Source organism: Diadema antillarum, unplaced genomic scaffold, assembly GCF_040938485.1.
Source record: "Diadema antillarum isolate AM-2024a unplaced genomic scaffold, OU_Dant_1.0 seq00001003_RagTag, whole genome shotgun sequence".
In the NCBI taxonomy this organism is placed as follows: Eukaryota; Metazoa; Echinodermata; class Echinoidea; order Diadematoida; family Diadematidae; genus Diadema; species Diadema antillarum.
The window spans coordinates 473,131-490,208 of NW_027271841.1; the positions used below are offsets into that span (position 1 = coordinate 473,131).

Below are 17,078 nucleotides of genomic sequence, written 5' to 3' on the forward strand. Positions count from 1 at the left end.
ATCACTGTGTGGAGAATTACAACATCAGACTCATGTAATGTCATACCTACAACAGATAACATACATGACAGCTTTCATCTGAAGAAGACTTTCATTTCAACGAACAGATACAGAAACAAACACACTCTACTAGTGCCGGCTTTCTCTGAGCACATCTCTCAGGTTCTCTCTGGGTACTGCACTAAAGATCTGATGGATCACTCCGACAGACGCATCTACATCTTCTGTAATGCTAAATAAAAAATTCAGAGCATCTACACACTGGCGCCACTTTCACCAACACCTGAGGAAAACTCCCTCTGAGTTGCCAACAGGAGGAAGGACTCCCATCTCAATAGCTCCAACTCATATCACTGCCTACAGTGTCCTACTAGATGCTGGAGTGGGACTAGATTGGTAGATGCTTGTGAGATCCTGGTCCTTCATCCCTTCACTTCTGCCTGGACAGAACTTCCTGAGTGAGGTAGACGAGGGCCCGCCTCTCTGGCGAGTCGGTCAGCCTTTCAATCTGTCGCTGAGCCTCTCGACTGTGCTGCTCCGCCAGGAAACGGGATTGTCGTATACTGTCCGTCTACGTGCGAGTAAAAGGCAGGAAATAAAGGAGATGAGTCTTTTGGCATTCATTTTAGTGAATCAAATACACCTGATTGTGTTTTTCGTGATGTCTGATACAACTTTTGAAGAGATAAAAAAAAGGCTAACATTATCCAACCTTCAAAAAATACTTCTCAGCAGCAATGCTTTGTCATGCCCTTTGAATCAATATTGCAACGGAAATTAAATTGTCTTTCATCAGTAGCTTGCAAATGCTGATAGGGTCACGATCTTCACATAGCTGACTCCACTGTTTTTTTAAGGTCTGCAAATTGACAAAAAGAACTTTCATACTGTCTTGCTGAAATGCTTGAGCATTATCCACTTTTGACACCAAATGGCTGATCCCTTCAAGCTGCAGGATATATTTCAAAGGAAATTTGACACTCTTGTTTACCATTGTACTACATCTGTGCAAAGCTCTTTAGAAAATGTTCAACAATTTATTCATTAGCAACTAAATGCAGGTGCATCAATGAAAAGCAACATCTATATCTAACATAAAGACACCATTTACGAATAAAGAAAAACCCTACAAAAACAAGAGTAAAAGAGTACTCATACCCAATGATGACTGATTACTCTTCTAATACAAAACAAACAAGTATAATATTCCAGAATTATGCAACCTGTATTTCACCTGGATGATTTCATAAAGTAGCTTGTACTATGTATGATGTATGGACCAGTGCATTTGAATTGGTTTTTAATCACTATGGTACTCAAATTTTGCTCAGTACAGGCAAGTTGGGATGAGTGTGGTGGAATGATTAGATAACAATGGTTATTTTTTCATTGATACCTCTTTTAGCACATAACCCATTTAAAACAAACGTCACTAAAAGCAAAACAAGCATCAGTTCCGTTAGGTCTGTTTATCAACTTTGACCTTTCTCCGTGTCCTTGCATGAACTCAAATGGAAATCAAAACAATAACAGCAGATGGTTGACATTGAAACAACTTTCTGTAGGCAAGTGTTTTCTGACCCATTTGTAACAAGTCCTGTGATTCACAAAAAACATGTTGCCTCAATCACCACGGTTTGCTATTTCATTTGTTTTTTTTTCAAAGAACCCTCCCCTCCCAAAATCAACAATCACAGGCAAAAAAAAAAAAAGCATCGCCCTTATCCACTCAGATGAGGGATGGCACATTCATTGAACAAATAACATACAAGAATTAACCCTTCGCTTACGTTTGCGACAGCCTCCCTTGCCTTCTCCACATCTCCTGGAGCGCTGAATCTTCGCATGATCATGTCATTCAGTTCTGGAAACTACAAAGGGAAAAGAGATAAACCAGTCTTTAAATATTCATATTGGAAGAGTGCTCACAGAGTGGATCGGCACAAAAGAACTCTTGAACACAAAATACGCTCGATTTCAAATTGGCTTACTTTTGCATAGTCCTACTTTTGAATGGAACAGAACAATTACACTCCATCAAACTAAAACTCTCATGATGTATTTTTTTTTTGCACAAGACTACATTCATATTGATTTGTATTTGTCTTTGTATTAGGTCTATGGACTATTATGATATAACAGTAAACTTTACAAGAGGAATATTCAACACAATAGATTTCTTAAAAATCATTAGCTGGCAGTTGAATGCCAGATGTTGCATACAAAGTGGGAAGTCTGTAAAGCCTTGTCAAAGTGCAATATAAGCTTATTCAAGCATTTTGGCTTATGAGGAGGTATCTGTTGGACTTTGATAAACTTTAACTTCTCGTAGTAATATAAGGTGTACTCCCCTTTCACAGCAAGCTGTTTCTGAGGATGAGTGGGACTCCCTTTCTCTATTTCACAGCTCTTGCTTTAAAGGAGACCTCCGGATGATTTTCAGATTTTTACATTTGAACAACTATAAATTAGTTATACTGAGGACAGAGTTTCAGAATTTGTGATAATTGGGATGAAGAATAAGAATATTTTCAAAATTTAGAACAATTTGCAATGAACAAGGATGATGACATGGCAGAGTCACCATAAGAATGCATGAGTTGGGGCTCAAGGAAGCAGAACAAAAGAAGAAGGTATGCATAGATTATACACAAGTGAACTTGCAAGCAAGCGGTATTGTAATGGAATTACGCTGCTACATTTCTGAAATATGTGAACCTCCTATGTCATCATCCTTGTTCAGTGTAATTTGTTTACGGTTTTTCAAAGTTTTGTTTCTCTGCTCAAGAACCACAATAAATTCCACAAATCTATACGTGGAGTTGTCGATTTATGTACTACATGATGTGAAATTATGAAAATCGTCTGGAATGTCCCTTTAAGGATTTTTAACAGCATAAAGACCTGGGTAAATTAACAAGGCTCAACAATGTCCCAATGGCAACAGAAATGAAACACAAAATAGCTGATGGAGCAACCAACCTTCTCTGCTGCAAAGAGAACTGGTGCTGTAGCCAGTCCCAGCTTGAGGTCAGCAGAGGTCGGCTTGCCCAGCGTATCATCACTGGACACGAAGTCAAGGATGTCGTCTATCAGCTGGAAGGCCATGCCAATGTTGCGGCCGTACTGGTAGGCAATCTCACACACGTCTCGACTGCTCCCAGACAGCATGGCCACCTGAAATGCATGCCAATCAATTCACATAAATACAAATGATTACATAAACAATGATTACACAATGATTAAACAATGATTACATAAACAATGAAATAATGATAAAACATAGTAATGACAATGATTAAAGTAATATCTATAGTAGTGCACAATAATAATAATACAGAGAAGAAACATGTACACGTACATTCATATTGTGCTAAACATGGCATTTGTAAATGCTAAAATGACAAAGAAGAGCAAAAAAAAAATCATAGTTTGTGGAAGTTCAGTAAATACACAATGACTTCTTCCTTGGTAATGATGGTGCTCTCATGGATTTATAGATGCAGCTAAAATTGTCCACAACATCTTCACTTAATTACATTTACAAATGTAGGTTTTTGGACACATTGTATTCAGAGGCAGATTCAACAATAAAGCAGTCAAAGCAATCAATTAGGAGGTACTGCCACACAGTCAGTGAAAAGCTATGGAAAGTTTGTATATAACAGAAATGCGAGTCAGATTGTTTGGTAGGAATTAATTTTAGTGAGTAGCCTCTAACAGCTTTTGGAGGACGACCTCACATTCAGTGGGAGGCTGAAATGAGTATTAAAAGCTGGCATGATGCAGTGGACATTGAGTTAGATGTCCCACTGAGTTAGATGTCCGACTGAGTTCTCGCTTTGCTCAAATGTGCACTGATCTAGAACACATTTCTCTTTGGGAGAATGTTCCTTTAATCTTTTTAATCAGATATCCACTTTAACTTAATTGAGAAGATACTCTTTAGTCTAGGTGACAGAAAGCTTATCAGGTCCCTCTTTATGCAAACCGTCACATAGATGGCATTAAGATCTTTCCAAACATTAAAGGAGTATTCATTATGAGTCTATTTCCATGCACATTACTGGTACAAACATTGCTAATACAGTAGAAGTAGAACTTGCACAAGTTGGGCCAACATCACTGAGCTTCTCTTGTTGATGCTATCACAGAGTAGAGATAAATTTGTACATGATCAATATGTCCCTAAATATTTGAGTGTTATTATTTTCTTGATAGTTCAGCAAAGTACAAAATTCCCAGGTTTCCACATCACAAAATCTTCCAACTTTACAGCATGGTATAACACGATTTTCAAACATCATCTCACATTCATCAATTCTCCAATTCACTGTCAATGTACTAACCGCTCTACAACTGTGTGCCATCAGGCTAGCCGTCTTCTTGTACGTTTTCAGGAAGTAGTGTGAGAATCGCTCATTCTCATTGTCTTTGGCTCCAAGTTGCATAAATTCTCCTGAAATATAAGAAACAACATCAGGGGAGTTTGTAATGATGTACATTGCATGTTCATAGCTAATCATGTTAAGATTGTGCTTCAGGAGCAGGTACATGGGGGTTAAAGGTCGTTTCCAAATACCTGGATTAATTGTTCCACCACAGACACAAAGTTCAAGAGCTAATACAGTTGAACCTCTCTTATCCGGCCTCCTTTTATCCGGATCTCTCTATTATACGGACGCAATCTCGCCGTGATTTTTTTAAATAATTACGGGAGGAAAGGGGGATTCCCAACTCCTTGAGAACTCCTACACAAACACACATGTATTACATATTACTTCCAACATGATTAACATACATTACATCAAATTTCCTTCCAAATTGCTTACCTTCAGACATTTTAACATCCCCAAACATCCCCAAATGTAACAATGAAAAGGTTGCAGTATACACATTACTACATGTGGTACTACAATGGGCTACATCTCAGTACATGTGTATGTATGTGTACATGTATAAAGCATTGAGTCTCCCGTATCCGGCCAAATCCCTTATCCGGATGAGCCCCGGTCCCGACTTGTCCGGATACGAGAGGTTCAACTGTATAACATTTGTTCTCCTTTATTATCTGTATTTCTCCGACTATAATGATTTTTGGAATAGGAACATTAGTTTAATCAAATTCAGAAGATAGGATTTCAGACAATTTCTCATGAGATGCAATTAAGTAAAAACATTTTCAATAAACTTGAAGTCATGTTCAACAAGCCTGGTTATGAAGCAAGCATGATACCTGAACTTAAAAGCTGTTCCCTAGTACCCAGTTTGCATCAAATGCTTTGAGATGTGCATGAACATTCCAGAATTTTCTGCAAAGCTGCAACAGCATTTATTTCTCCAAATCTTGTCTGAAATCCAAGGACTATGTCACAAAATTTTGATAAAATCTTATCAGTAAATATTTTCACTGTTATAAAGAAGACACATGATAGAAAGTTATGCAATCATCTTGGCTCCTGTCCTTGATCAATCTTAATTCATGACTCATTGACAAGGGTTACTATAAGGCTTGCACTGTACGGCTGGTACACTATTACAACCATGTCTTAACTTGACCTTTTTGCAAAGAATCTATTTGAGAAGTACCATCTCTGTATTTCACACAACTTCTTCCACTATATACAGACACAACATGAACGAGACATGAAAACTCGTCACATTGAGGACGAGTTAGGTGATACGCTTGGGGTCATCAGATGACAGTCATCTGTGATCGACAAAGAAAAGAATGTGATATAGGCACCTTGAATTTATATTGAGCGTGCATGGGAAACCGTTTCTGTAACCACTCGGCCACGGGTCATGAACGGAAATGGTTAGACAAATAAAAACAACAATGTATAGATATAACAGGGGGAAAGTCAATGCCCACTCAACTAACGTGGCCGTGTGAACATCTATTGCATTGCTAGACGGAAAAGCGGCCTTGTAACGACCGAGGTCGCTATGCCATTTCTAGCAACTTGGGAAAAATACGTCCCGCAGACATAAAACCTAAAATCGGCTGGTTTTCATACCTTGCCTTTAATCACAATTTTCAGTGTAATGACGTCATCAAATTACAAAACAATGACATCGTCTTGAAAGACAATTGTTCAAAGTACAACACCTCAGTCGTCGTCATTACATACTATGATCGGTTTGACACAGTCAACCTGGAAAATTTTGCTGCAGTCGAAGCAATGTGGTCTCCAACACACAAAAAAGAGGGATATGGCGTGTGTGTGTGTCTGTGTGTGTGTATAGGTGCGTTTATATACGAACGTGATTTCTACATGGACGAATATGTAATACAAAATTGAAGAAAAAAAAAGTAAAATAGCTAAGTATTTTGTTTCGTGATCTTGTGGGGTTCGAACCCGCAACCTCACGTCTCTGAGACGTCGCCTTTAACCACTCGGCCATACGTCTCGACGAGAAAATGTGGGGAACGTAAACTTATGTACGTGAAAGATAAATGAGGAATCGTTTTGTCCACATTCCATTTTCATTTTCAGTTTTAAACTGCAAAATTGTCAACCTGATGAGGAGATTTGAAAAAATAAAATGCATGTTCACTGCAGCTTATTGTCTGAGCTACCACATACTTAAGTTTGAGAGGAAATGGAGCAAAATCAGCTGAAATAAAGGTGCTTAAACGTTGTCAAGTCAATGCATGGTTAAAAAAAAAAAATCACCTCCCATAGACATAACACGTCAACTTGTCTGATTTTGAGTCTTTACCTTTAATCACAACTTGAAGTATGATGGTAAGTCTTCTCGAACTAAGAGTGTGGAACGGAAGCTTCTACGTGAAAGATGAATCATGACGATCACCCGTGACCGACACATCTTCAAAGGGATCAGTTATTAGAGGTGGAAGCCCTCGTGCCAAGATATTGTCTCAGCAATTCCAAAGCAATGATACCCTTACATTTAGGTATGCCATAATTTCCCTCTGAAACCATTGGTATTATTCATGTACAATTGCTTGCCTTGTCCATAAACTTTGCTTTACAAACTTTCAGTGAAAGGTGTCATAACATAATTCTGTAACCCCATTAGCAGTGATTGACTACATAAATAAAGATATATCAAATTGAACGCTTAGCGCGTATAACTAAGGGGGATTTTAGCCTGATGCTGTGTTATTCACTGCTCAGATACCAACAATACTCATCACCTACGGTTACGTATAGAGAAATAGCCATGACGAAAATAAGGTTTTCCTTTTCTTTGGCAGACAGACACACAACCCCATTGAACACACTATAATTGACAAGGAGGGACATGAAAAAGTTCATTACTACTACTAAACAGTGATGCCTTCTACTCATGTGGCACAAGATACTTCTATAGCAACATAAAACCTGTCTACAATTCCGTTATTGGGTCAAACAATAACAACCTGGAATTTCAAAGAGACGAGCGAGACGCCATACACCTGGCCTAGAGTTAATTTATTCATTTGCCATTCTTGCTCCGGTTGTGTTATGTAAATTATTTTCCGACCTGTCTTGTGCAGTGTAACAGGAACAAACGTAGAGAAAAGGAAAGAGAAAACGAAAGGTGGCAAGCGGGGCACTGTATACCAAGGGCAATTTACAACATTACGTATGATAAATGAAGTAAATCCAACCTCCAGCCTCGGACAAAAAAAAAGGGGAACTTGAGTGACTGTGTGTCGTGGGGTAATGACATCGGAATGAAGCTGAACTGCCAAAAGAAAAACAAAGAAAGAGAGAGAGAAAAAAAATAATAGCGTCCTGCGGGTCTCAAACATCTCGTCCTAAGGTGGTGTGTAATAACCATGCAGCGCGCCAAGTGACTATAAAGCCACACGGCTGTACCGAAGATTGGATGTGAAACTTTTATCTTTATACCATATACAACATGAAAAAGTTCATTACTACCACTAAACAGTGATGCCTTCCACTCATGTGGCACAAGATACCTCTATAGCAACATAAAACCTGTCTACAACTCCGTTATTGGGTCAAACAATAACAACTGGGAATTTCAAAGAGATGAGCGAGACGCCATACACCTGGACTAGAGTTAATCCATTCAGCTCCCATTCCTGCAAGTTATTTAAACATACATGTTCCTACCTATCCTGTTACAGTATAACAATAACCAGTGAAGAGAAAAGGAAAGAGCAAACGAAAGGTGGCAAGCGGGACACTGTAACAAAGGGCAATTTACAACATTAAGTGTGACAAAATTAATGAAGCAAACCCAATCTCCAAACTGCAATACAAAACAAGGGAAATAGAGCAGCCGTGTTCACTGGTTACGTACACTTGATAAAATAATATGATAAATGATATCGGAGTAAAGCTGAACTGCCGAAAAAAAAAGAAAAAGAAAGAACGGGAAAAGTAATGCGGGAGTCGAACTTCTCTCCTTCCGGTATGACGTTATGAACACCGCTAAGCGATTACGCCATACGGCTGTCCTGAAGATCGAATGAGAAACTGTCACAGTGTTGACTTGTGATGGCGCTATTCAACTTCCAACAAGTGGCCGCGTGGATTCGACCAATATCCAGTTGCAAAGAACAATCGGGAATCGTTCCGTACAGATTGCATTCTCATTTTCAGTTTTTAACTACAAAATTGTCGACCTAATGAGGAGATTTTAAAATATAAAATACATGATGACTGCAGCTTATTGTCTGAGCTACAACATACTTAAGTTTCAGAGGAAATGGAGCAAAATCAGCTGAGATAAAGGTGCTTAAACGTTGTCAAGTCAATGCATGGTTTAAAAAAAAATCACCTCCCATAGACATAACACGTAAACTTGTCCGATTTTGTCTCTTTACTTTTAATCACAATTTAAAGTATGATGACGTCATCAAATTTCAAAACCATGACATGGACTTGAAAGGCAAATGTTCAAAGTAAAACATATCTGAATTTGGGGTAATATTAAGCTTAAACAATAGAGATACGAGTAAATGAATGTCAGAAACAGTACCTCAAAAAAATTAATTCCACTTTTTTGATTTCAGATGATGATATGATGACGTCATGAGTTTTCCTGGCAATATTGGTACTTGAAACGTTATTTCCAATTCATATGCTTTTGTAATATGCAATAGAAATATAGGGTCACCAGACGTTTTAAAGAGCTATGGCGACATAAACAAAAACATGTTTTTTCACTATATTTGCAGAAAGACGCGCGCGCGGAATTTCAATTTTGACGCCAGTGCATTCCTTTGTTATAGGTCAAAATCGATCGGAAATCAATGAATATTGTTACTCAAAGTATCAGAAATCCAAATCAGTCAAAAAAATTGCATTTTCATGTTGGTTACGCCCTCTGCGCGCGAAATTGCGCGGACGGACGCGCACGCGAGAAAATGTTTGAAACGCTTAAAATTGTCTGAAACTTCGAGATTTCCCATTGGGAAGTCGTTTTGAGCCTTTTAAAATTTTGACGCGCGCAAACGCGCGCGTAATGATGACCTTGGTAACTAGCGTTAAAAATTAAGATAGAGCCTGACCTGAACTTTATGTCCACCGAAAATGATACAGAAATGACCTTTAGTTATGAAGTTATGATCGATCATGTGACAAGGTCCGAAAATCACAAAATGGCGCCTAGATGACGTCATAGATATGTTACTGTCATGAAAACCTTATTGTGCCCAGATATTGTTATGAGAAATGTTGACTGAAAATGTCATGTCATTCCGTAATGTCATTGTTGAGATATTGACGACACAAAATGTGGCAGAAAGAAAGAAGAATAAAAAAAGAGAGAAATTTTGACAATCACAATAGGTGATACGCTGATAGCGTATCACCTAATGAAGTGTTAAGTCAATGATGTATGCCACATAACATCTTCTGCAACATACAGACACTATGTTAATTGTAATGTCTAGTCAACAATGGGTGTACAAGATAGCAGGGTGATTACGACTGAAATCATTCATGCTATGTGCAATGCCATGATAAGATATTCCGTCATCAACATCCTTGTGTTGCAACTCGGTCTTCTTCCTTTTTTACTCTCTTGATTAACCTCAAAGCTTGACAGTAACACAAACACAAACACACACACACACACACACACACACACACACACACACCAGTGATTTAAAAAAGCCACAGGTTTCCTACAAGCCTACCTCTCACTAGATCCTCAATGACATTTGACAGGACTATGACAACATCCGGGTCTCCTATCCTCGCCAAGGCCTGCGATGAGATGGACAGGACAAAGTCACCTGCGAGAATGGACTAGAGTAAGAGAACAAAATAAAATGCTAATAATTAGTATTACTGTATATTCCATATATTTTGCAGTGGTTTTTAATACTTAAGTAAGTTTCAAAATCATAGCATACTACATTACTGGCTCTGAAGGATAAACACAATGTACGTATATCATCTTTAAAGGTAGGCAATTACAAAGTTTGTTTCTGGGAAAGGCATGACACTTGTATTACTTTTCATACTGTCACTGTATCTCTTAATTGGAAAATTGACCACCAGCTCAATTGTTTTGTGAGTCCTGATTCCCTAAATATAATGCTCACAAATATACATGGTGCAAAGGGTATGGTTTGATGAAGTAATGTGATCGAGACAATATAACTGGCTATGTTTCATCAAGATATTTCTGTTACAATTATTGCAAATATAGCACTAGCATGCAACATTTCATAGTGATGATAATATAACCACATTTATATGCGCATATCACCTCAGTCTCTATGAGCTCAAAAATACATGTAAGAACAAGAGGAAGGGTACAGATTTACATTGAGTTTCATTGTTGTTAGCAAAAGCCATCCTAGAGCAGAAAGTTTTTACAGCTTTCTTGCAAACATCCAAGGGAAACCGGAAAACCTCTTGTCCATGTCTGCAAGACATGGCTTCACAAACTTGAAGCAGGAAGGAGTAGGTAATTTCGAGTGGCACCTTTCTTTGGCCGAATAATTCATTGATGGACATCTTCCCTCTCCTGGTGTCAGCTGCATCAATGACATCATCATGCATGAGACTTGCCGTGTGGATCATCTCGGCTATCATGGCTATCTGCCGTTGGGGTTCGAGGATCCTGGATTGTGTGTGAGAGAGAAAGAAAAAAAACCCCAGTTGTTTCCAAGCAAATCTGGGGTTATTTTCACAACTATTCTATTTCATTCAGGGTCAGAACATCCTTGCTACATTAGTAGGTAATCCCTTCTAGGACATACAAGATTAGGGCTCTGCAGTAGGAAACACTTTTTACATGGCATCACATCATCAGCACCATCAGTTCTCAACCTGAGTCATAATCACAAATATCACAATGTTACAATTACAGTAAATGTTTATCATCCCTGGGCCCTGATCGACTGAACTGCTGCTGTTTGGCGACAAGCAGAGCATTAACAGTCAATTTGCAGATTTTAGGAAATCAAAAGAGTTTGCTTAAAATACAACGCTGACACAGCATGGCTGCATCAATGCAATGATCAATAACTACCTCAATTTGTTGAATAAACATTAAATGGGCAAATAAACGTCATGCTCATGAAATAAACCCTAGTCTGAAAAATAGTTAAGACAATAAGTTTCAGTTTCAGTTTCAGTTTAGTTTATTTTGCACCAAGCATTAAAAATATACAGAGCATACAATAAAACATGAAAGTACAAAATGAGATACAAAAAGAGAAAAATGCATATAGGACATACGACATACAAGTAAAAATAATGTGGCGGTATGACTACATACAGAGACAATGCCATTGGTGGGGGAAGCAGCAAGAAAGGAAAAAGCTGTGTAGATGTCTCTCTCATATAGAAAACACTGAAATGATTACTTAACTCCCTCACAACAAAACCAACAAAAACAAATAATAACAAACAAAATAAACACAGTTCATATGCACACTACTTTAAATTGGCTTACCGGTCTGAAATGGAGTTGTGTATATTGCAGACTCTGGACATCAGCAGCACAATCATGGGACGTACTGACTTGCCCTTCCCATCAAAATAATACTGAGACACCTCATTCAGTTCAGGACTGGCTGTTGAGAGCTCCTGAAAAGTAAGAGCAAAGGGTACAGAGAATGAAATAACATCGTTCATACTTTACACAAAGTATGTATAATAACTATGAACCACAAATAACCATTTGGCAACAGCATACAAGTGTAGTTTTGCAATCAGGCACCCATTTGCTTGTAACTTCTCGAGATGATAGAAAACACCACAAACAAGTGGAGTATGGGTGTTATAGTCATTTTATGAAAAAGCATAGTTAGCATAGACGTTTTTGGACAAAATTATGTGGGGCTTGGTATGAGTTTAAACTCTTAATCATGAAAAATAGTCGTGGTCAATTACTAGATTACTCTACATTTCACTATATATCACTATTCACATGAGCATAAACACACACACACACACACACACACACACACACAAAATATAACAATATAACAATTTGTCCATATACCTCTCGTATACTCGGATGCAGCGACTGCAGCTCAGATTCAATCAGCTTATGAGGCTGTGTCTGCTCCCTTGTTGATGGGTCTGACTCGGCTGTTGTATACCCCCTCTTCCATTGCCTGCTAAGCCTGGCTGAGCTGTTGGTGGAATATGGTAGAAGGCAGCATACTTTAGTATTCTTCTGGGACAGCATTGAATAGCTCTTGAGGAAAAAACAAGAGCTTCTGTCAAATATAAAGCAGGGCTGCACAAACCCATTTTGTCTACTTGTCTGACCTGTCTGTCGACCAGTAGGTACCCAGTTTTTCCATCTTTTACTGGTCCATTCCTGAAAAAGTTACTGGTCCACCAATGATTTTTACCGGTCAGGGACAGTCAGACCAGTGCAGGTAGGCAACTGCCACACAAGTACTTGTACATATTTGTGCATATTTGAGTTGATACATAATGATCTTGATGATTTTATGTAATGTTTTAATAATGGCTCGCTGAAAGTTAGACATAATACCTCACAGCTGATTTTTATTATGACTTACTATTTGATAAATTACATTCCACATGTAGTCATCTTCTGCTCATATTAGAAGTTGAAGAAAAATAATATGCAGTTTTTAGGCTTATTCCACATTGTGAGTAAAGTCAATCTTAAAAGGGCAGTTGCAAAACTAGCACTGAAAATACATTATGGATTGTGGTATCTCATTGCAGGAAGTAAACTCTAAACCCAATACATTTCCTTTTCCTCTTATCAAATTTGCATTAATACTATACATGTATCTGCAGTGATGTGACCACAGATTTCCTGTATCCACAAAAATCAAGGAGAGGATCTTGAGAAAGAAAAGAGAGTACAAAATATGTGTTAGCTGCCTACCTCCATGAAGCATGCTTCCTCAACAGAACAGTCCTTTTCTGACCCTGTAGCAAACAAACAGGCAAAACACAATGGAGCATGAAAAAAACCAAACAAGAGAAATGTTGTTATGTATAATGCTAACTTTCAAACAGCACATATATTTAAATACCTCTTGATATATTTCAGTGAATACTTTAAAGCTTTGTAGGACATTTAAAGGGAAGCAGTCCTGAGATTTCAACTGTACTGATAATTAAGAAGAGTAAAAAATATAACCTTTCACCAATTTATACTCGTGGACATCAAAAATTGTCTCCGTACACGATTTTTAAAAAATAATTCCTGCAAGCGATCGTGTAAGAGCCTGCCAAAAGGTGCAACGTCATTGATGCCCTACTCTCAAGTTGACAGCCGTGCCTCAGAAAACCAATTTAAGTGTTCAAAATGATCATATCTGATTTTTTCATAAAATGCGACAATATGTGATTTTATTATTTCAAACAAAATATTTCAAGCTTATCTATATATACAATTAATATAAAAATAAATAGTAAACATGTATTTATAAATAACGAGGGATGACGAGCAGAACACCGATGGAAAGAGTTGTGCATCGATGACGTATGACTCTCCGCCAAGACTTGCTCATTTGCAGAGTCACACTTTTTTAACTGAAATGTACGAGCTTATTTGGTGATTTGAAAGTTTGTTTTTGATGAAAGTAGTTCATTGGAGGTACCAACAACAAAATATTTTTTTAAGTTTCGTGAGGACTGCGTCCCTTGAAGAGAGTTCAGGTGAATACTCTCATGACTCCTGATGTGTCAGGGTCAGAGTACAGATTAGGATTTATGGAAAAGACTTCCAAGTCCCTTGTCCACTACTTTTGCTGCCATGAGGACTTTCCTATCAGTACCATCATTTTAAAAGAGGACAACATTTTTAATGGGGTTGAGTTAAAACAGGGTGTGGAATTTTTATGGGGTTACTTAAAACAAAAAACAAAATAACAGTGATTAAAAAATAATCTTGAAGTTTTATTGTATTTTGAATCTTCACTACATCTACTTCTCTCATCTACAGTATCTCTGTTACCCTTCATCCACTTGCTCGTCTCATGTTACCATGTCAGTAGTTAGTACATTATTAATTATACCTCATTCCAGCACAGGACTGCACACTAACCCATTTTCTCTACTGGTCTGACCCATCACATCCCTGATGTACATTTTGTACCAGTAGGTAGGATACTCTACCTAGTTTTTTCCATTTTCTTCAAGTCCATTCCTGACAAAGTTACTGGTCCGACAGTGATTTTCATTGGTCTGGACCGTAGGACCAGTGCCAGTATGCATGTTGGAATATATGAAATGATGTAAATCAGGGCTGCACACTAACCCATTTTTCTACTGTATGTACTGGTCCAACCTGTCTGTTGGACCAGCAGTAGGTACCGTACCCAGTTTTTCTATTTTTCTTTTTTTCTTTTTCTTTTTTTTTTTTTTACTGGTGGTCCATTCCTGAAAAAGTTACTGGTCCGACAGTGATTTTCATTGGTCTGGACCATCGGACCAGTGCCAGTGTACATGTTGGAATAAATTAAGGCCTATAAGATTTTATGAAATGATGTAAATCAGGGCTGCACACTAACCCATTTTTCTACTGCACTGGTCCAACCTGTCTGTTGGACCAGCAGTACGAAAAGTACCCAGTTTTTCTATTTTTCTTTTCTTTTCTATTTATTTATTTTTTTATTTTTTTACTGGTCCATTCCTGAAAAAGTTACCTGTCCAACACTGCAACAGTTTTTTACTGGTCAGAGTCTTAACATGCTAGAGACTGTTGGACCAGTGCCAGCTAGTGTGCAGCACTGTTCAAATCAAATTCAAGTAGAAATCTACAGTCCGACCTCCCTTTATCCGGATCTCTCAATTGTCCGGATGCAATCTTGATAGCATTATTTATTTCTTCTTCTTCTTTTTAATCAACTAGATCTAAATTTAGGCCCTAAATTTTTCTATGGGGAAAAGGGGGATTCCAAACTCAAACAAAATTCTACACCAATTCACATGAATTTCATATTATTCCCAACATATTCACATTATATTTTCATCTAAACAACATGCATTTAGACATTCACAATCCCCCAAATTTTGGACGAATTTCTCCACTCAGCGCCTTGAAGCTCAGCCTCATAAACAGTCACAGACGGCTTTTTCATAGACGTATAAAGTACAACGTATATTAACGTTAAAGGGATAGTACAGTTTTGGTGGAGATGGGAATTAGGTTTTTAACTTTTTGCGAGATACCAAGAAAACACTTATGATATAGTACAGAACATACCATTTTAAGAGGAATTCAAAGTTTATTTGATGAAAATCGGGTTCAGAATGACTGAAACATCAAAAAACAAAGTAAAACAAAGCGATCCTAATATTAGTAATAAAGTGTGGGTCCCACGTAACTGCGACCAGCCCCAACACGCAGTGTTGGGGCTGCGCATTGTAGCAGACATGATCATGACAGGCGAAGTATAGCGCCTAAAAATCAATATGAAATCGCAAAAATTCTGCAATATGAAGACTTACAAGTGAAGATGTAATGTTGAAGACTGACTGCGTTCAACTTTTGGTTCTGGCAATAGTCCCTTTCTGCTCGGTTTGATGAGTTAAATGCGACTCGGTCGAGAGGAACTCGGGAGAACTACATCTTATACAGTCAATGGATTTGAGATTTGTGCGCATGCGCTGGCCGTCAAGTCGTGTAGCTTTGTGGCAAGGCCTTATCATACTGTTGGCAAACCCTCTCGCTGTATATTGCGTTGCTTTCTGGGTGGGTGCGCGCGCGCACGCCTTGTCAAAAGGCTAAACGCATTGCGACTCCGCCAGCACATGAATATTTACGTGCGCAGTGTACTGCATACTGATTTCGAAAATGGTGAATGGGATGGGGAGCTAGGACTACGGACCCGTATATGGCCGTGAAAAAAACGTTTTTTCAAGATCATTGGACCAGTGTGAACAAGAACAAGGTGAACGAAGGGTATTAATTAGATAAGAATCTTATGTAGATACTATAAAAGTACGTTTTTTCCTCGTGATATTCGAAACCTACGGAGGTGCGAAAATCTGTGACAGACTGTGTATGTTTTTCAAGCTTACCGATATAGCACTCTATTGACTCAGGACGCTCCCACAGTGTGTAACTGTGTATACGGAGCGTCCCGGGGTTAGGTCCCACGGTACTTTATTAGAATCATTCTTTTTTTGATATCTCAGCCATTTCAAAACCAATTTTCATCAAATAAACGTTGAATTCCTCATAGAATTACATTCTATTTCACATTTTATAAGAGGTTTCTCATTATATCACCAAAAAATGTTAGAAACCTGAAATTAGGTCTCAACCATAACTGTACAATCCCTTTAATACACAGCCCAGTCGCTGTAAAAAACGCCGTGCGAAGCTCTGCATCTGCACGGCGGCGTCTGGTCGGGCCGGGCTAAGACGAAGGCAAACATGTACATACATGTGTGTAACATACACGAACAGCGTGCACGTTCGGAAACTATGATCGAAATTTCAGACCTTAAATGAGGCAATAAAATCCTTACCAAGAAGTGATGGGTTCCAGAGCCACACAGTCTACATGAATCACACGAATGTAGGCCCCGATTGTTCGGAAACTCCAATTTTACAGCGCGAATTGTCCGCAAACCCCAACATATATTCGTCAGCCTTCGGACGCCGGTTAGACTTGTGAGCGCGGCCAT

The 17,078-nt window shown here is 38.4% G+C and overlaps 1 protein-coding gene across 1 annotated transcript; it reads right to left on the reverse strand.

The window, feature by feature from the left end:
* Positions 1-154: 154 nt before the first annotated feature.
* Positions 155-17,078, reverse strand: LOC139742491 (all trans-polyprenyl-diphosphate synthase PDSS1-like). The gene is made up of 10 exons (XM_071653028.1): positions 16,920-17,078; positions 13,321-13,364; positions 12,451-12,583; positions 11,899-12,032; positions 10,923-11,061; positions 10,127-10,238; positions 4,350-4,459; positions 2,983-3,177; positions 1,791-1,871; positions 155-571 (listed from the first exon to the last, which is right to left on the reverse strand). The coding sequence occupies exons 1-10, from the start codon at positions 17,076-17,078 to the stop codon at positions 431-433; spliced, it is 1,248 nt and encodes a 415-aa protein (XP_071509129.1). The 3' UTR covers positions 155-430.

Coding starts and splice junctions, on each gene's coding strand:
- LOC139742491 (XM_071653028.1), bottom strand. CDS start 17,078: ATGGCCGCGCTCACAAGTCTAACCGGCGTCCGAAGGCTGACGAATATA. Junction 12,584..13,320: donor AGGAAGCATGCTTCATGGAG/GTAGGCAGCTAA, acceptor TTCCACCAACAG/CTCAGCCAGGCTTAGCAGGC. Junction 4,460..10,126: donor CATTGAGGATCTAGTGAGAG/GTAGGCTTGTAG, acceptor CTTATATTTCAG/GAGAATTTATGCAACTTGGA.